The sequence below is a fragment of the Dendropsophus ebraccatus genome, chromosome 6 (assembly GCF_027789765.1).
Source record: "Dendropsophus ebraccatus isolate aDenEbr1 chromosome 6, aDenEbr1.pat, whole genome shotgun sequence".
NCBI classification, from domain to species: Eukaryota; Metazoa; Chordata; class Amphibia; order Anura; family Hylidae; genus Dendropsophus; species Dendropsophus ebraccatus.
Genome location: NC_091459.1, coordinates 146,644,658 through 146,666,320, shown reverse-complemented (window position 1 = coordinate 146,666,320; position 21,663 = coordinate 146,644,658). Strand labels below are relative to the sequence as shown.

The 21,663-nt window shown below is 47.3% G+C and overlaps 1 protein-coding gene across 2 annotated transcripts in view; it reads left to right on the top strand.

The window, feature by feature from the left end:
• The first annotated feature begins 9,458 nt into the window (after window positions 1-9,458).
• DRC1 (dynein regulatory complex subunit 1) overlaps window positions 9,459-21,663 on the top strand; it is a 31,835-nt gene continuing 19,630 nt past the window's right edge. The window contains exons 1-4 of one of the 2 annotated variants that reach the window (XM_069973192.1): window positions 9,459-9,581; window positions 9,875-10,013; window positions 11,545-11,632; window positions 13,662-13,774. In XM_069973192.1, the coding sequence (XP_069829293.1) occupies window positions 9,880-10,013; window positions 11,545-11,632; window positions 13,662-13,774 (335 nt within the window). In that variant the 5' untranslated portion in view covers window positions 9,459-9,581; window positions 9,875-9,879. The remainder of the gene's footprint in view (window positions 9,582-9,874; window positions 10,014-11,544; window positions 11,633-13,661; window positions 13,775-21,663) is intronic. The other variant, XM_069973191.1, reaches the window with a different exon arrangement.

Genomic DNA, 21,663 nt, shown 5'->3' with positions numbered 1-21,663 from the left:
AATACTGCCACATACTGTGCCCTCTGCATATAATACTGCCACACACTGTACCCTGTATATAATACTGCCACACACTGTGCCCTCTTTATATAATACTGCAACACACTGTACCCTCTGTATATAATACTACCACACACTGTACCCTGTATATAATACTGCCATACACTGTGCCCCCTGTATATAATACTGCCACATACTGTACCCTGTATATAATACTGCCACACACTGTCCCCTCTATATATAATACTGCCACACACTGTACCCCCTGTATATAATACTGCCACATACTGTACCCTGTATATAATACTGCCACACACTGTCCCCTCTGTATATAATACTGCCGCACACTGTACCCTTTGTATATAATACTGCCACACACTGTACCCTCTGTATATAATACTGCCACACACTGCCCTCTGTAAATAATACTGCCACACACTGTGCCCCCTGTATATAATACTGCCACACACTGTGCCCTCGGTATATAATGCTGCCACACACTGTACCCCCTGTATATAATACTGCCACACACTGTACCCTGTATATAATACTGCCACACACTGTGCCCTCTGTATATAATACTGCCACACACTGTACCCTGTATATAATACTGCCACACACTGTGCCCTCTTTATATAATACTGCCACACACTGTACCCCCTGTATATAATACTGCCACATACTGTCCCCTCTGTATATAATACTGCCGCACACTGTACCCTCTGTATATAATACTGACACACACTGTACCCTCTGTATATAATACTGCCGCACACTGTACCCTCTGTATATAATACTGCCGCACACTGAACCCTGTATATAATACTGCCACACACTGTACCCCCTGTATATAATACTGCCACATACTGTACCCTGTATATAATACTGCCACACACTGTCCCCTCTGTATATAATACTGTCACACACTGTACCCTCTGTATATAATACTGCCACACACTGTACCCTCTGTATATAATACTGCCACACACTGCCCTCTGTATAAAATACTGCCACACACTGTGCCCTCGGTATATAATGCTGCCACACACTGTACCCCCTGTATATAATGCTGCCACACACTGTGCCCCCTGTATATAATACTACCACACACTGTACCCTGTATATAATACTGCCACACACTGCCCTCTATATATAATACTGCCACACACTGCCCTCTATATATAATACTGCCACACACTGTACCCTGTATATAATACTGCCACACACTGTGCCCTCTGTATATAATACTGCCACACACTGTGCCCTCTTTATATAATACTGCAACACACTGTACCCTGCATATAATACTGCCACACACTGTGCCCTCTTTATATAATACTACCACACACTGTACCCTCTGTATATAATACTGCCACACACTGTAACCTGTATATAATACTGCCACACACTGTACCCTGTATATAATACTGCCACACACTGTGCCCTCCTTATATAATACTGCCACACACTGTACCCTGCATATAATACTACCACACACTGTACCCTCTGTATATAATACTGCCACACGCTGTACCCTGTATATAATACTGCCACACACTGTACCTTGTATATAATACTGCCACACACTGTACCCTGCATATAATACTGTCACACACTGTACCCTGTATATAATACTGCTACACACTGTGCCTCCTGTATATAATACTGCCACACACTGTTCCCTGTATATATTACTGCCACACACTGTCCCCTCTGTATATAATACTGCCACACACTGTACCCTCTGTATATAATACTGCCGCACACTGTACCCTCTGTATATAATACTGCCACACACTGAACCCTGTATATAATACTGCCACACATTGTACCCTCTGTATATAATACTGCCACACACTGTACCCCCTGTATATAATACTGCCACATACTGTACCCTGTATATATTACTGCCACACACTGTCCCCTCTGTAAATAATACTGCCACACACTGTGCCCCCTGTATATAATAGTACCACACACTGTACCCTGTATATAATATTACCACATACTGTACCCTGTATATAATACTGCCACACACTGTACCCTCTGTATATAATACTGCCTCACACTGTACCCTCTGTATATAATACTGCCACACACTGTACCCTGTATATAAGACTACCACACACTGCCCTCTGTGTATAATACTGCTACACACTGTGCCCACTGTATATAATACTGCCACACACTGTACCCTTTATTTAATACTGCCACACACGGTACCCTCTGTGTATAATACTGCCACACACTGTACCCTGTATATAATACTACCACACACTGTACCCTCTGTATATAATACTGCCACACACTGTACCCTGTATATAATACTGCTATACACTGTGCCCTCTGTATATAATACTACCACACACTGTACCCTGTATATAATACTGCCACACACTGTACCCTCTTTATATAATACTGCCACACACTGTACCCTGTATATAATACTACCACACACTGTACCCTCTGTTTATAATACTGCCACACACTGTACCCTGTATATAATACTGCCACATACTGTACCCTCTGTATACAATACTGCCACATACTGTACCCTCTGTATATAATACTGCCACACATTGTACCCTGTGTATATAATACTGCCACACACTGTGCTCTGTATATAATACTGCCACATACTGTGCCCTGTATATAATACTGCCTCACACTGTACCCCCTGTATATAATACTGCCACACACTGTGCCCTGTATATAATACTGCCACACACTGTGCCCTGTATATAATACTGCCACACACTGTGCCCCCTGTATATAATACTGCCACACACTGTGCCCCCTGTATATAATACTGCCACACACTGTGCCCCCTGTATATAATACTGCTACACTGTACCCTCTGTATATAATACTGCCACACACTGTGCCCTGTATATAATACTGCCACACACTGTACCCTGTATATAATACTGCCACAGACTGTACCCTCTATATATAATACTGCCACACACTGTGCCCCCTGTATATAATACTGCCACATACTGTACCCTGTATATAATACTGCTACACACTGTACCCTCTATATATAATACTGCCACACACTGTACCCTCTGTATATAATACTGCCACATACTGTACCCTGTATATAATACTGCCACACACTGTCCCCTCTGTATATAATACTGTCACACACTGTACCCTCTGTATATAATACTGCCACACACTGTACCCTCTGTATATAATACTGCCACACACTGCCCTCTGTATATAATACTGCCACACACTGTGCCCTCGGTATATAATGCTGCCACACACTGTACCCCCTGTATATAATGCTGCCACACACTGTGCCCCCTGTATATAATACTACCACACACTGTACCCTGTATATAATACTGCCACACACTGCCCTCTATATATAATACTGCCACACACTGCCCTCTATATATAATACTGCCACACACTGTACCCTGTATATAATACTGCCACACACTGTGCCTTCTGTATATAATACTGCCACACACTGTGCCCTCTTTATATAATACTGCAACACACTGTACCCTGCATATAATACTGCCACACACTGTGCCCTCTTTATATAATACTACCACACACTGTACCCTCTGTATATAATACTGCCACACACTGTAACCTGTATATAATACTGCCACACACTGTACCCTGTATATAATACTGCCACACACTGTGCCCTCCTTATATAATACTGCCACACACTGTACCCTGCATATAATACTACCACACACTGTACCCTCTGTATATAATACTGCCACACGCTGTACCCTGTATATAATACTGCCACACACTGTACCTTGTATATAATACTGCCACACACTGTACCCTGCATATAATACTGTCACACACTGTACCCTGTATATAATACTGCTACACACTGTGCCCCCTGTATATAATACTGCCACACACTGTTCCCTCTATATATTACTGCCACACACTGTCCCCTCTGTATATAATACTGCCACACACTGTACCCTCTGTATATAATACTGCCGCACACTGTACCCTCTGTATATAATACTGCCACACACTGAACCCTGTATATAATACTGCCACACATTGTACCCTCTGTATATAATACTGCCACACACGGTACCCCCTGTATATAATACTGCCACATACTGTACCCTGTATATATTACTGCCACACACTGTCCCCTCTGTAAATAATACTGCCACACACTGTGCCCCCTGTATATAATAGTACCACACACTGTACCCTGTATATAATATTACCACATACTGTACCCTGTATATAATACTGCCACACACTGTACCCTCTGTATATAATACTGCCTCACACTGTACCCTCTGTATATAATACTGCCACACACTGTACCCTGTATATAATACTACCACACACTGCCCTCTGTGTATAATACTGCTACACACTGTGCCCACTGTATATAATACTGCCACACACTGTCTCTCGGTATATAATACTGTCACACACTGTACCCTTTATTTAATACTGCCACACACGGTACCCTCTGTGTATAATACTGCCACACACTGTACCCTGTATATAATACTACCACACACTGTACCCTCTGTATATAATACTGCCACACACTGTACCCTGTATATAATACTGCTATACACTGTACCCTCTTTATATAATACTGCCACACACTGTACCCTGTATATAATACTACCACACACTGTACCCTCTGTTTATAATACTGCCACACACTGTACCCTGTATATAATACTGCCACATACTGTACCCTCTGTATACAATACTGCCACATACTGTACCCTCTGTATATAATACTGCCACACATTGTACCCTGTGTATATAATACTGCCACACACTGTGCTCTGTATATAATACTGCCACATACTGTGCCCTGTATATAATACTGCCTCACACTGTACCCCCTGTATATAATACTGCCACACACTGTGCCCTGTATATAATACTGCCACACACTGTGCCCTGTATATAATACTGCCACACACTGTGCCCCCTGTATATAATACTGCCACACACTGTGCCCTCTGTATATAATACTGCCACACACTGTACCCTGTATATAATACTGCCACACACTGTGCCCTCTTTATATAATACTGCCACACACTGTACCCCCTGTATATAATACTGCCACATACTGTCCCCTCTGTATATAATACTGCCGCACACTGTACCCTCTGTATATAATACTGCCACACACTGTACCCTGCATATAATACTACCACACACTGTACCCTCTGTATATAATACTGCCACACGCTGTACCCTGTATATAATACTGCCACACACTGTACCTTGTATATAATACTGCCACACACTGTACCCTGCATATAATACTGTCACACACTGTACCCTGTATATAATACTGCTACACACTGTGCCCCCTGTATATAATACTGCCACACACTGTTCCCTCTATATATTACTGCCACACACTGTCCCCTCTGTATATAATACTGCCACACACTGTACCCTCTGTATATAATACTGCCGCACACTGTACCCTCTGTATATAATACTGCCACACACTGAACCCTGTATATAATACTGCCACACATTGTACCCTCTGTATATAATACTGCCACACACGGTACCCCCTGTATATAATACTGCCACATACTGTACCCTGTATATATTACTGCCACACACTGTCCCCTCTGTAAATAATACTGCCACACACTGTGCCCCCTGTATATAATAGTACCACACACTGTACCCTGTATATAATATTACCACATACTGTACCCTGTATATAATACTGCCACACACTGTACCCTCTGTATATAATACTGCCTCACACTGTACCCTCTGTATATAATACTGCCACACACTGTACCCTGTATATAATACTACCACACACTGCCCTCTGTGTATAATACTGCTACACACTGTGCCCACTGTATATAATACTGCCACACACTGTCTCTCGGTATATAATACTGTCACACACTGTACCCTTTATTTAATACTGCCACACACGGTACCCTCTGTGTATAATACTGCCACACACTGTACCCTGTATATAATACTACCACACACTGTACCCTCTGTATATAATACTGCCACACACTGTACCCTGTATATAATACTGCTATACACTGTACCCTCTTTATATAATACTGCCACACACTGTACCCTGTATATAATACTACCACACACTGTACCCTCTGTTTATAATACTGCCACACACTGTACCCTGTATATAATACTGCCACATACTGTACCCTCTGTATACAATACTGCCACATACTGTACCCTCTGTATATAATACTGCCACACATTGTACCCTGTGTATATAATACTGCCACACACTGTGCTCTGTATATAATACTGCCACATACTGTGCCCTGTATATAATACTGCCTCACACTGTACCCCCTGTATATAATACTGCCACACACTGTGCCCTGTATATAATACTGCCACACACTGTGCCCTGTATATAATACTGCCACACACTGTGCCCCCTGTATATAATACTGCCACACACTGTGCCCCCTGTATATAATACTGCCACACACTGTGCCCCCTGTATATAATACTGCTACACACTGTACCCTCTGTATATAATACTGCCACACACTGTGCCCTGTATATAATACTGCCACACACTGTGCCCTGTATATAATACTGCCACACACTGTACCCTGTATATAATACTGCCACAGACTGTACCCTCTATATATAATACTGCCACACACTGTGCCCCCTGTATATAATACTGCCACATACTGTACCCTGTATATAATACTGCTACACACTGTACCCTCTATATATAATACTGCCACACACTGTACCCTCTGTATATAATACTGCCACACACTGTACCCTGTATATAATACTGCCACATACTGTGCCCTCTGTATATAATACTGTCACACACTGTGCCCTCTGTATATAATACTGCCACATACTGTACCCCCTGTATATAATACTGCCACACACTGTACCCTCTGTATATAATACTGCCACACACTGTACCCTCTGTATATAATACTGCCACATACTGTACCCCCTGTATATAATACTGCCACACACTGTACCCTCTGTATATAATACTGCTACACACTGTGCCCCCTGTATATAATACTGCCACACACTGTACCCCCTGTATATAATACTGCCACATACTGTACCCCCTGTATATAATACTGCCACACACTGTGCCCCCTGTATATAATACTACCACACACTGTACCCTGTATATAATACTGCCACATACTGTACCCCCTGTATATAATACTGCCACACACTGTACCCTCTGTATATAATACTGCCACACACTGTGCCCTCTGTATATAATACTGCCACATACTGTACTCCCTGTATATAATACTGCCACACACTGTACCCTCTGTATATAATACTGCTACACACTGTGCCCCCTGTATATAATACTGCCACACACTGTACCCCCTGTATATAATACTGCCACATACTGTACCCCCTGTATATAATACTGCCACACACTGTGCCCCCTGTATATAATACTACCACACACTGTACCCTGTATATAATACTGCTACACACTGTACCCCCTGTATATAATACTGCCACACACTGTACCCTGTATATAATACTGCCACATACTGTACCCTCTGTATACAATACTGCCACATACTGTACCCTCTGTATATAATGCTGCCACACATTGTACCCTGTGTATATAATACTGCCACACACTGTACCCCCTGTATATAATACTGCCACACACTGTACCCTGTATATAATACTGCCACATACTGTACCCTCTGTATACAATACTGCCACATACTGTACCCTCTGTATATAATGCTGCCACACATTGTACCCTGTGTATATAATACTGCCACACACTGTACCCCCTGTATATAATACTGCCACATACTGTACCCCCTGTATATAATACTGCCACACACTGTGCCCCCTGTATATAATACTACCACACACTGTACCCTGTATATAATACTGCTACACACTGTGCCCCCTGTATATAATACTGCCACACACTGTACCCTCTGTATATAATACTGCCACACACTGTGCATACCTCTTGCAGCCAGGCTAATGTGCCATGGTGCAGGCAGTGATATCACTACATAGGAGATTCTCTTGCCCCCTGCGGCACCACAACCATCATAGTTGCTGTCATGCTCCTCTGACTATAAAACTACAACTCCCAGCATGCCCCAGCTGTAGTTCGGCACACTCCAATATGGATACTCTATATTAGTGCTTCTCAATTCCAGTCCTCAGGCCTCACCAACAGGCCATGTTTTGAGGATTTCCCATACAAAGACACCTGTGCTAATACCTGATGAGTATAATTATATCACCTGTGCTAATACCTGATGAGTATAATTATATCACCTGTGCCAATACCTGATGAGTATAATTATATCACCTGTGCCAATACCTGATGAGTATAATTATATCACCTGTGCCAATACCTGATGAGTATAATGATATCACCTGTGCCAATACCTGATGAGTATAATGATATCACCTGTGCCAATACCTGATGAGTATAATTATATCACCTGTGCCAATACCTGATGAGTATAATTATATCACCTGTGCCAATACCTGATGAGTATAATTATATCACCTGTGCCAATACCTGATGAGTATAATTATATCACCTGTGCCAATACCTGATGAGTATAATGATATCACCTGTGCCAATACCTGATGAGTATAATTATATCACCTGTGCCAATACCTGATGAGTATAATTATATCACCTGTGCTAATACCTGATGAGTATAACGATATCACCTGTGCTAATACCTGATGAGTATAACGATATCACCTGTGCTAATACCTGATGAGTATAACGATATCACCTGTGCTAATACCTGATGAGTATAACTATATCACCTGTGCTAATACCTGATGAGTATAACTGTATCACCTGTGCCAATACCTGATGAGTATAACTATATCACCTGTGCCAATACCTGATGAGTATAATTATATCACCTGTGCCAATACCTGATGAGTATAATTATATCACCTGTGCCAATACCTGATGAGTATAATGATATCACCTGTGCCAATACCTGATGAGTATAATGGTATCACCTGTGCTAATACCTGATGAGTATAATTATATCACCTGTGCTAATACCTGATGAGTATAATTATATCACCTGTGCCAATACCTGATGAGTATAATTATATCACCTGTGCCAATACCTGATGAGTATAATTATATCACCTGTGCTAATACCTGATGAGTATAATTATATCATATCATATATGATCTGCGACCACTCATATCCCAATAGTCAAGGAGGGCAGTAACAGGTGATATCACGTGACTATTAAAGGAATTCTCCCTATAACCCATCCACCCCGCCCCGGCACAGATCAGGTCCCGGCTCAGGACTCTGTAGGCGGCGGTGACTGAGACTCCCTGCCCGGAGCCATCTCCACCCTGCGATGCATGACATAACACCACGCATGCGCAGAGGAGAACCACCCCAGCCGGCACGCCGAGAACACTGCGCATGCGAACTAAGGAGCAGGATCCGGGAGGATGCAGAGATGACGATTCGCGCTGTGATTGGCTGTGCGGCGTCTCCTAGTAACAGGACGTAAACAACGCCGGGGAGATCAGCTGACGGCAACCGGTGAGAGATGGAGCCCAATACTATTATTACCGGGGTCGCCAATGCCCGACCCTCCCCCCTGCACCTCTGTATACCCGATACCCGCATTCCTCCATGAGTCATGTGACCTGACCCCCCATAGTGCCCCCCCACACCTCTGTACACCCTGATACCCTCATTCATCTATGAGTCATGTGACCTGACCCCCCCACCTCTGTATACCCCCCCCCCCCCACCTCTTTATACCCCCCATACCCTAATTCTGGATGTCACTAGTCAGACCTCTCCCTCCTCCTCTCACTTCTCCCCCACAGACACTATGAGCGGGGTCCCTGTAGCTATGGAGAGTGAGGACGTTGCGGCCCCTGGGCCGTCGCTGGATTCTGAGGACCAACAAGAACGGATTCAGGCTCGGAGACTGCGGATCACAGCCAGGATAGAGGCTAAGAGACGGTGAGAGTCATCTGTACAGCAGGAGGGGTCACAGCTGCAGTGTACAGCAGGAGGGGTCACAGCTGCAGTGTACAGCAGGAGGGGTCATAGCTACAGTGTACAGCAGGAGGGGTCACAGCTGCAGTGTACAGCAGGAGGGGTCACAGCTGCAGTGTACAGCAGGAGGGGGTCACAGCTGCAGTGTACAGCAGGAGGGATCAGAGCTGCAGTGTACAGCAGGAGGGGTCACAGCTACAGTGTACGGCAGGAGGGATCAGAGCTGCAGTGTACAGCAGGAGGGGTCACAGCTACAGTGTACGGCAGGAGGGGGTCACAGTTACAGTGTACGGCAGGAGGGGTCACAGCTGCAGTGTACGGTAGGAGGGGTCACAGATGCAGTGTACGGCAGGAGGGGTCACAGATGCAGTGTACGGTAGGAGGGGTCACAGCTGCAGTGTACGGTAGGAGGGGTCACAGATGCAGTGTACGGCAGGAGGGGTCACAGATGCAGTGTACGGTAGGAGGGGTCACAGATGCAGTGTACGGTAGAAGGGGTCACAGATGCAGTGTACGGTAGGAGGGGTCACAGATGCAGTGTACGGTAGGAGGGGTCACAGATGCAGTGTACGGTAGGAGGGGTCACAGATGCAGTGTACGGTAGGAGGGGTCACAGATGCAGTGTACGGTAGGAGGGGTCACAGATGCAGTGTACGGTAGGAGGGGTCACAGATGCAGTGTACAGTAGGAGGGGTCACAGATGCAGTGTACGGTAGGAGGGGTCACAGATGCAGTGTACGGTAGGAGGGGTCACAGATGCAGTGTACGGTAGGAGGGGTCACAGATGCAGTGTACGGTAGGAGGGGTCACAGATGCAGTGTACGGTAGGAGGGGTCACAGATGCAGTGTACAGTAGGAGGGGTCACAGATGCAGTGTACGGTAGGAGGGGTCACAGATGCAGTGTACGGTAGGAGGGGTCACAGATGCAGTGTACGGTAGGAGGGGTCACAGATGCAGTGTACAGTAGGAGGGGTCACAGATGCAGTGTACGGTAGGAGGGGTCACAGATGCAGTGTACGGTAGGAGGGGTCACAGATGCAGTGTACGGTAGGAGGGGTCACAGATGCAGTGTACGGTAGGAGGGGTCACAGATGCAGTGTACGGTAGGAGGGGTCACAGATGCAGTGTACAGTAGGAGGGGTCACAGATGCAGTGAGCTCTGGTCACTAGAGATGAGCGCACCTGGAGCAGCTGGAGCCCATCCGAACTGAATCATTCAGCATGTGATTAGCGGCGGCTGCTGGAGGTGGATAAGGCCCTAAGGTCTCTGGTAAACATGGATAAAGCCAATTACTATATCCATGTTTTCCACATAGCCTTAGGGCTTTATCCACCTTCAGCAGCCGCCGCTAATCAAATGCTGAATGATTCAGTTCGGATGGGCTCCAGCTGCTCCAGGTGCGCTCATCTCTACTGGTCACACCTTAAGTGCGATGTTTCCACACGGACTTGGTCACATGTCGGACATTCATATGTCGTTCTTCTTGGCACCAGGGAGGCTCTGGGAGAAGACCCCGGCTCCATCATGGAACGTAAGGAGACCCCCCGCAGGAGCTACAAGCAGATGGATGACAGCAGACAGGTGAGCGGCCATCACACAGCACACATCACCCGTATAGCAGGATATACCGTATACACTGCACACATCACCCCTATAGCAGGATATACTGTATACACTGCATACATCCCCCGTATAGCAGGATATACCGTATACACTGCACACATCACCCGTATAGCAGGATATACCGTATACACAGCACACATCACCCGTATAGCAGGATAAACCGTATACACTGCACACATCACCCGTATAGCAGGATATACCGTATACACTGCACACATCACCCATATAGCAGGATATACCGTATACACTGCACACATCACCCATATAGCAGGATATACTGTATACACTGCGCACATCACCTATATAGCAGGATATACCGTATACACTGCACACATCACCCATATAGCAGTATATACCGTATACACTGCACACATCACCCGTATACACTGCACACATCACCCATATAGCAGTATATACCGTATACACTGTGCACATCACCCATATAGCAGGATATACCGTATACACTGCGCACATCACCCATATAGCAGGATATATCGTATACACTGCACACATCACCTGTATAGTAGGATATACCGTATACACTGCACACATCACTTGTATGGCATTTTATAATGTATACACTGCAGATATGTTGTGATAGTTGTGTCAGTATACACTGTATTCATGAACCAGGAAGATTAGGATAAACAGTGCTTCAGCTCCTGCTTACATGGAGCAGGGAGTTGTGGGAGGACGGAGACTATAGGACCTGTACATGGTGCAGGGAGTCCCTGATATAGTCCCTACCCTGTGCTCCTCACTGCTGCAGCGTCTGTGCTGGGATCAGAGGGATAGAACACTACACACATTCCTACAGACACTGGCCTTGACCCTACTCATCTGGAGTGGCCCCTACTCATCTGGAGTGGCCCCTACTCACTTGGAGTGGCCCCTACTCATCTGGAGTGGCCCCTTATAATGACATTCCTTATCCCCGCTTCCTACGCTGTAAACACTGATGCAGATATGATGTGAGAAAGAACATGACAATAAATAACCAACACCGCACTTCCCAAGCAGTATATAAGTCCATACACATCCAACGGATTCCACTAAATCCGCTATATAACAGCAATACTTTTAGAGAGATGTGTCTAGTGTGCGAGAAATACCTTGAAGTTGCCGCTTTGCCGTGTTCACTCCACGAAATCAAGGAGAGTACTCACACAGATGCAGACTTTGCGTTCATTTATTTTTCTTAAATCGGTATCTCGTACAGGACAAATTCAAATGCTCACAGGCTGGCGTGTTCCACTCTCAGTCCAAACCATCCAACCTCGCGGCGGACGTTTCGGAGGACAGGCTCCTCCTTCCTCATGGCGCATGAGGAAGGAGGAGCCTGTCCTCCGAAACGTCCGCCGCGAGGTTGGATGGTTTGGACTGAGAGTGGAACACGCCAGCCTGTGAGCATTTGAATTTGTCCTGTACGAGATACCGATTTAAGAAAAATAAATGAACGCAAAGTCTGCATCTGTGTGAGTACTCTCCTTGATTTCGTGGAGTGAACACGGCAAAGCGGCAACTTCAAGGTATTTCTCGCACACTAGACACATCTCTCTAAAAGTATTGGTGAGAAAGAACATTACACATTACAATGATTAGGCTGGAAAACCATAGAATATAAGTCTGAAGCTTACACAGCAGAGTTGGCACAGACATGTAGCAGTGGAGAAGAGCGCCACCTGCTGGCCGTACCTGTCAGGGCTTAGTTTTGTGACTATAAAGTGGCTGCGGACGCTGATTTGTTCCATACTATTACAGCCTGATCTCAGTGATGACTCACATGCGGCTTCCATACATCAGGTGAAGTCCTTGGGTGGTCCCCGCAGTCCAATATATCCACCCCAGGGTCCTGATGTGATAAGAATTACCATATATCCTTGTCCTTACATACAGTTAGGGAGATCTCACATTTGGCTTTGTTTCCTATTCTTGTGCCTTGTCTTTTTATTATATATATTATAAGAGATATTATTTTTTTTTGCAGAGACTCAGCAAACTGGTGAATGATGGTACACAGCTAGTGACAAACATCCAGGTGGCAGCAGATGCCAGGGAGACGCAGCGGAGAGCAGAGGAGGAGGAACTGAGGAGGCTGAGGTGACTGACCGACATCACAGGATGGGGCATAGATCCTACATCTCACACACACAAGACTATAACTCCTACAATACCTCTCCCATGTGCAAGAATATAACTACTATAATACTGCTCCTATATACAAGAATATAACTACTATAATACTGCTCCTATATACAGGAATATAACTACTATAATACTGCTCCTATATACAGGAATATAACTACTATAATACTGCTCCTATATACAGGAATATAACTACTATATTACAGCCCCCTATATACAGGAATATACTACTATAATACTGCTCCTATATACAGGAATATAACTACTATAATACTGCTCCTATATACAGGGATATAACTACTATAATACTGCTCCTATATACAGGAATATACTACTATAATACTGCTCCTATATACAGGGATATAACTACTATAATACTGCTCCCTATATACAGGAATATACTACTATAATACTGCTCCTATATACAGGAATATAACTACTATAATGTGGCTCAGGGAAGAAACAGAGTGCTGCACATCACACCTATGGCTGATACTAGTGCCACTTGGCTAAATAAAAAACACATCAGAATTTTGTGTATGAATTGATCAAGCCATACTGCCCCATGTACCTCGTGCCGGTATCTGATACACATGGGTCCCTACACTAAGTCCACACCGTGCCAGTCAGTGGCCACCAACCCCGCAGGCGTGCACAGCCAGGGAACGGGGGCCATGGGACGGCCCTGCGACCCCCATGCCACAGGACCAGACCCAAAAACACCACACCAGAACCCGGCCAGCACCGCCGGCGGAGAAGGTCGCCCCCAAGCAGCACAAGTCTGGATAAGGTATTGCGCTCACCATAGCTGCAGCAAACAGAATGGGAAAAAAACAGGAGGGATTAAAACCATGTGCACTCAGGTGTCTCCTGCTAATTGCGGTCATGTGGGTCTCACCAGGAGGAGTGCAAAACACGGAGAAAAGAGAGAAACAAAATGTGGCTCAGGGAAGAAACAGAGTGCTGCACATCACACCTATGGCTGATACTAGTGCCGCTTGGCTAAATAAAAAACACATCAGAATTTTGTGTATGAATTGATCAAGCCATACTGCCCCATGTACCTCGTGCCGGTATCTGATACACATGGGTCCCTACACTAAGTCCACACCGTGCCAGTCAGTGGCCACCAACCCCGCAGGCGTGCACAGCCAGGGAACGGGGGCCATGGGACGGCCCTGCGACCCCCATGCCACAGGACCAGACCCAAAAACACCACACCAGAACCCGGCCAGCACCGCCGGCGGAGAAGGTCGCCCCCAAGCAGCACAAGTCTGGATAAGGTATTGCGCTCACCATAGCTGCAGCAAACAGAATGGGAAAAAAACAGGAGGGATTAAAACCATGTGCACTCAGGTGTCTCCTGCTAATTGCGGTCATGTGGGTCTCACCAGGAGGAGTGCAAAACACGGAGAAAAGAGAGAAACAAAATGTGGCTCAGGGAAGAAACAGAGTGCTGCACATCACACCTCTAATTCTGATGTTTTTTTTGCAGCCGAGAGGTACTAGTATCAGCCATAGGTGCGAGGTGCAGCACTCTTTTTCTTCCCTGAACCGTATTTTGTTTCTCTCTTTTCTCCGTGTTTTGCACTCCTCCTGGTGAGACCCACATGACCGCAATTAGCAGGAGACACCTGAGTGCTCATGGTTTTAATCCCTCCTGTCTTTCCCATTCTATCTTTGATAGCTATGGTGAGTGCAATACCTTATCCAGACTTGTGCTGTTTGGGGGCAGCTTCCTCCGCCGGTGGTGCTGGCTGGGTTTTGGTGTGGCATTTTTGGGTCTGGTCCTGTGGCATGGGGGTTGCAGGGCCGTTGCATGGCCTCCCTTCCCTGACTGTGCACGCCTGCGGGGGTGGTGGTCGCTGACCGGCACAGTGTGGACTTAGTGTAGGGACCCATGTGTATCAGATACCTGCACGAGGTACATGGGGCAGTGTGGCTTGATCAATTCACATACAGAATTCTGATGTTTTTTTTGCAGCCGAGAGGTACTAGTATCAGCCATAGGTGCGAGGTGCAGCACTCTTTTTCTTCCCTGAACCGTATTTTGTTTCTCTCTTTTCTCCGTGTTTTGCACTCCTCCTGGTGAGACCCACATGACCGCAATTAGCAGGAGACACCTGAGTGCTCATGGTTTTAATCCCTCCTGTCTTTCCCATTCTATCTTTGATAGCTATGGTGAGTGCAATACCTTATCCAGACTTGTGCTGTTTGGGGGCAGCTTCCTCCGCCGGTGGTGCTGGCTGGGTTTTGGTGTGGCATTTTTGGGTCTGGTCCTGTGGCATGGGGGTTGCAGGGCCGTTGCATGGCCTCCCTTCCCTGACTGTGCACGCCTGCGGGGGTGGTGGTCGCTGACCGGCACAGTGTGGACTTAGTGTAGGGACCCATGTGTATCAGATACCTGCACGAGGTACATGGGGCAGTGTGGCTTGATCAATTCACATACAGAATTCTGATGTTTTTTTTGCAGCCGAGAGGTACTAGTATCAGCCATAGGTGCGAGGTGCAGCACTCTTTTTCTTCCCTGAACCGTATTTTGTTTCTCTCTTTTCTCCGTGTTTTGCACTCCTCCTGGTGAGACCCACATGACCGCAATTAGCAGGAGACACCTGAGTGCTCATGGTTTTAATCCCTCCTGTCTTTCCCATTCTATCTTTGATAGCTATGGTGAGTGCAATACCTTATCCAGACTTGTGCTGTTTGGGGGCAGCTTCCTCCGCCGGTGGTGCTGGCTGGGTTTTGGTGTGGCATTTTTGGGTCTGGTCCTGTGGCATGGGGGTTGCAGGGCCGTTGCATGGCCTCCCTTCCCTGACTGTGCACGCCTGCGGGGGTGGTGGTCGCTGACCGGCACAGTGTGGACTTAGTGTAGGGACCCATGTGTATCAGATACCTGCACGAGGTACATGGGGCAGTGTGGCTTGATCAATTCACATACAGAATTCTGATGTTTTTTTTGCAGCCGAGAGGTACTAGTATCAGCCATAGGTGCGAGGTGCAGCACTCTTTTTCTTCCCTGAACCGTATTTTGTTTCTCTCTTTTCTCCGTGTTTTGCACTCCTCCTGGTGAGACCCACATGACCGCAATTAGCAGGAGACACCTGAGTGCTCATGGTTTTAATCCCTCCTGTCTTTCCCATTCTATCTTTGATAGCTATGGTGAGTGCAATACCTTATCCAGACTTGTGCTGTTTGGGGGCAGCTTCCTCCGCCGGTGGTGCTGGCTGGGTTTTGGTGTGGCATTTTTGGGTCTGGTCCTGTGGCATGGGGGTTGCAGGGCCGTTGCATGGCCTCCCTTCCCTGACTGTGCACGCCTGCGGGGGTGGTGGTCGCTGACCGGCACAGTGTGGACTTAGTGTAGGGACCCATGTGTATCAGATACCTGCACGAGGTACATGGGGCAGTGTGGCTTGATCAATTCACATACAGAATTCTGATGTTTTTTTTGCAGCCGAGAGGTACTAGTATCAGCCATAGGTGCGAGGTGCAGCACTCTTTTTCTTCCCTGAACCGTATTTTGTTTCTCTCTTTTCTCCGTGTTTTGCACTCCTCCTGGTGAGACCCACATGACCGCAATTAGCAGGAGACACCTGAGTGCTCATGGTTTTAATCCCTCCTGTCTTTCCCATTCTATCTTTGATAGCTATGGTGAGTGCAATACCTTATCCAGACTTGTGCTGTTTGGGGGCAGCTTCCTCCGCCGGTGGTGCTGGCTGGGTTTTGGTGTGGCATTTTTGGGTCTGGTCCTGTGGCATGGGGGTTGCAGGGCCGTTGCATGGCCTCCCTTCCCTGACTGTGCACGCCTGCGGGGGTGGTGGTCGCTGACCGGCACAGTGTGGACTTAGTGTAGGGACCCATGTGTATCAGATACCTGCACGAGGTACATGGGGCAGTGTGGCTTGATCAATTCACATACAGAATTCTGATGTTTTTTTTTGCAGCCGAGAGGTACTAGTATCAGCCATAGGTGCGAGGTGCAGCACTCTTTTTCTTCCCTGAACCGTATTTTGTTTCTCTCTTTTCTCCGTGTTTTGCACTCCTCCTGGTGAGACCCACATGACCGCAATTAGCAGGAGACACCTGAGTGCTCATGGTTTTAATCCCTCCTGTCTTTCCCATTCTATCTTTGATAGCTATGGTGAGTGCAATACCTTATCCAGACTTGTGCTGTTTGGGGGCAGCTTCCTCCGCCGGTGGTGCTGGCTGGGTTTTGGTGTGGCATTTTTGGGTCTGGTCCTGTGGCATGGGGGTTGCAGGGCCGTTGCATGGCCTCCCTTCCCTGACTGTGCACGCCTGCGGGGGTGGTGGTCGCTGACCGGCACAGTGTGGACTTAGTGTAGGGACCCATGTGTATCAGATACCTGCACGAGGTACATGGGGCAGTGTGGCTTGATCAATTCACATACAGAATTCTGATGTTTTTTTTGCAGCCGAGAGGTACTAGTATCAGCCATAGGTGCGAGGTGCAGCACTCTTTTTCTTCCCTGAACCGTATTTTGTTTCTCTCTTTTCTCCGTGTTTTGCACTCCTCCTGGTGAGACCCACATGACCGCAATTAGCAGGAGACACCTGAGTGCTCATGGTTTTAATCCCTCCTGTCTTTCCCATTCTATCTTTGATAGCTATGGTGAGTGCAATACCTTATCCAGACTTGTGCTGTTTGGGGGCAGCTTCCTCCGCCGGTGGTGCTGGCTGGGTTTTGGTGTGGCATTTTTGGGTCTGGTCCTGTGGCATGGGGGTTGCAGGGCCGTTGCATGGCCTCCCTTCCCTGACTGTGCACGCCTGCGGGGGTGGTGGTCGCTGACCGGCACAGTGTGGACTTAGTGTAGGGACCCATGTGTATCAGATACCTGCACGAGGTACATGGGGCAGTGTGGCTTGATCAATTCACATACAGAATTCTGATGTTTTTTTTGCAGCCGAGAGGTACTAGTATCAGCCATAGGTGCGAGGTGCAGCACTCTTTTTCTTCCCTGAACCGTATTTTGTTTCTCTCTTTTCTCCGTGTTTTGCACTCCTCCTGGTGAGACCCACATGACCGCAATTAGCAGGAGACACCTGAGTGCTCATGGTTTTAATCCCTCCTGTCTTTCCCATTCTATCTTTGATAGCTATGGTGAGTGCAATACCTTATCCAGACTTGTGCTGTTTGGGGGCAGCTTCCTCCGCCGGTGGTGCTGGCTGGGTTTTGGTGTGGCATTTTTGGGTCTGGTCCTGTGGCATGGGGGTTGCAGGGCCGTTGCATGGCCTCCCTTCCCTGACTGTGCACGCCTGCGGGGGTGGTGGTCGCTGACCGGCACAGTGTGGACTTAGTGTAGGGACCCATGTGTATCAGATACCTGCACGAGGTACATGGGGCAGTGTGGCTTGATCAATTCACATACAGAATTCTGATGTTTTTTTTGCAGCCGAGAGGTACTAGTATCAGCCATAGGTGCGAGGTGCAGCACTCTTTTTCTTCCCTGAACCGTATTTTGTTTCTCTCTTTTCTCCGTGTTTTGCACTCCTCCTGGTGAGACCCACATGACCGCAATTAGCAGGAGACACCTGAGTGCTCATGGTTTTAATCCCTCCTGTCTTTCCCATTCTATCTTTGATAGCTATGGTGAGTGCAATACCTTATCCAGACTTGTGCTGTTTGGGGGCAGCTTCCTCCGCCGGTGGTGCTGGCTGGGTTTTGGTGTGGCATTTTTGGGTCTGGTCCTGTGGCATGGGGGTTGCAGGGCCGTTGCATGGCCTCCCTTCCCTGACTGTGCACGCCTGCGGGGGTGGTGGTCGCTGACCGGCACAGTGTGGACTTAGTGTAGGGACCCATGTGTATCAGATACCTGCACGAGGTACATGGGGCAGTGTGGCTTGATCAATTCACATACAGAATTCTGATGTTTTTTTTGCAGCCGAGAGGTACTAGTATCAGCCATAGGTGCGAGGTGCAGCACTCTTTTTCTTCCCTGAACCGTATTTTGTTTCTCTCTTTTCTCCGTGTTTTGCACTCCTCCTGGTGAGACCCACATGACCGCAATTAGCAGGAGACACCTGAGTGCTCATGGTTTTAATCCCTCCTGTCTTTCCCATTCTATCTTTGATAGCTATGGTGAGTGCAATACCTTATCCAGACTTGTGCTGTTTGGGGGCAGCTTCCTCCGCCGGTGGTGCTGGCTGGGTTTTGGTGTGGCATTTTTGGGTCTGGTCCTGTGGCATGGGGGTTGCAGGGCCGTTGCATGGCCTCCCTTCCCTGACTGTGCACGCCTGCGGGGGTGGTGGTCGCTGACCGGCACAGTGTGGACTTAGTGTAGGGACCCATGTGTATCAGATACCTGCACGAGGTACATGGGGCAGTGTGGCTTGATCAATTCACATACAGAATTCTGATGTTTTTTTTGCAGCCGAGAGGTACTAGTATCAGCCATAGGTGCGAGGTGCAGCACTCTTTTTCTTCCCTGAACCGTATTTTGTTTCTCTCTTTTCTCCGTGTTTTGCACTCCTCCTGGTGAGACCCACATGACCGCAATTAGCAGGAGACACCTGAGTGCTCATGGTTTTAATCCCTCCTGTCTTTCCCATTCTATCTTTGATAGCTATGGTGAGTGCAATACCTTATCCAGACTTGTGCTGTTTGGGGGCAGCTTCCTCCGCCGGTGGTGCTGGCTGGGTTTTGGTGTGGCATTTTTGGGTCTGGTCCTGTGGCATGGGGGTTGCAGGGCCGTTGCATGGCCTCCCTTCCCTGACTGTGCACGCCTGCGGGGGTGGTGGTCGCTGACCGGCACAGTGTGGACTTAGTGTAGGGACCCATGTGTATCAGATACCTGCACGAGGTACATGGGGCAGTGTGGCTTGATCAATTCACATACAGAATTCTGATGTTTTTTTTGCAGCCGAGAGGTACTAGTATCAGCCATAGGTGCGAGGTGCAGCACTCTTTTTCTTCCCTGAACCGTATTTTGTTTCTCTCTTTTCTCCGTGTTTTGCACTCCTCCTGGTGAGACCCACATGACCGCAATTAGCAGGAGACACCTGAGTGCTCATGGTTTTAATCCCTCCTGTCTTTCCCATTCTATCTTTGATAGCTATGGTGAGTGCAATACCTTATCCAGACTTGTGCTGTTTGGGGGCAGCTTCCTCCGCCGGTGGTGCTGGCTGGGTTTTGGTGTGGCATTTTTGGGTCTGGTCCTGTGGCATGGGGGTTGCAGGGCCGTTGCATGGCCTCCCTTCCCTGACTGTGCACGCCTGCGGGGGTGGTGGTCGCTGACCGGCACAGTGTGGACTTAGTGTAGGGACCCATGTGTATCAGATACCTGCACGAGGTACATGGGGCAGTGTGGCTTGATCAATTCACATACAGAATTCTGATGTTTTTTTTGCAGCCGAGAGGTACTAGTATCAGCCATAGGTGCGAGGTGCAGCACTCTTTTTCTTCCCTGAACCGTATTTTGTTTCTCTCTTTTCTCCGTGTTTTGCACTCCTCCTGGTGAGACCCACATGACCGCAATTAGCAGGAGACACCTGAGTGCTCATGGTTTTAATCCCTCCTGTCTTTCCCATTCTATCTTTGATAGCTATGGTGAGTGCAATACCTTATCCAGACTTGTGCTGTTTGGGGGCAGCTTCCTCCGCCGGTGGTGCTGGCTGGGTTTTGGTGTGGCATTTTTGGGTCTGGTCCTGTGGCATGGGGGTTGCAGGGCCGTTGCATGGCCTCCCTTCCCTGACTGTGCACGCCTGCGGGGGTGGTGGTCGCTGACCGGCACAGTGTGGACTTAGTGTAGGGACCCATGTGTATCAGATACCTGCACGAGGTACATGGGGCAGTGTGGCTTGATCAATTCACATACAGAATTCTGATGTTT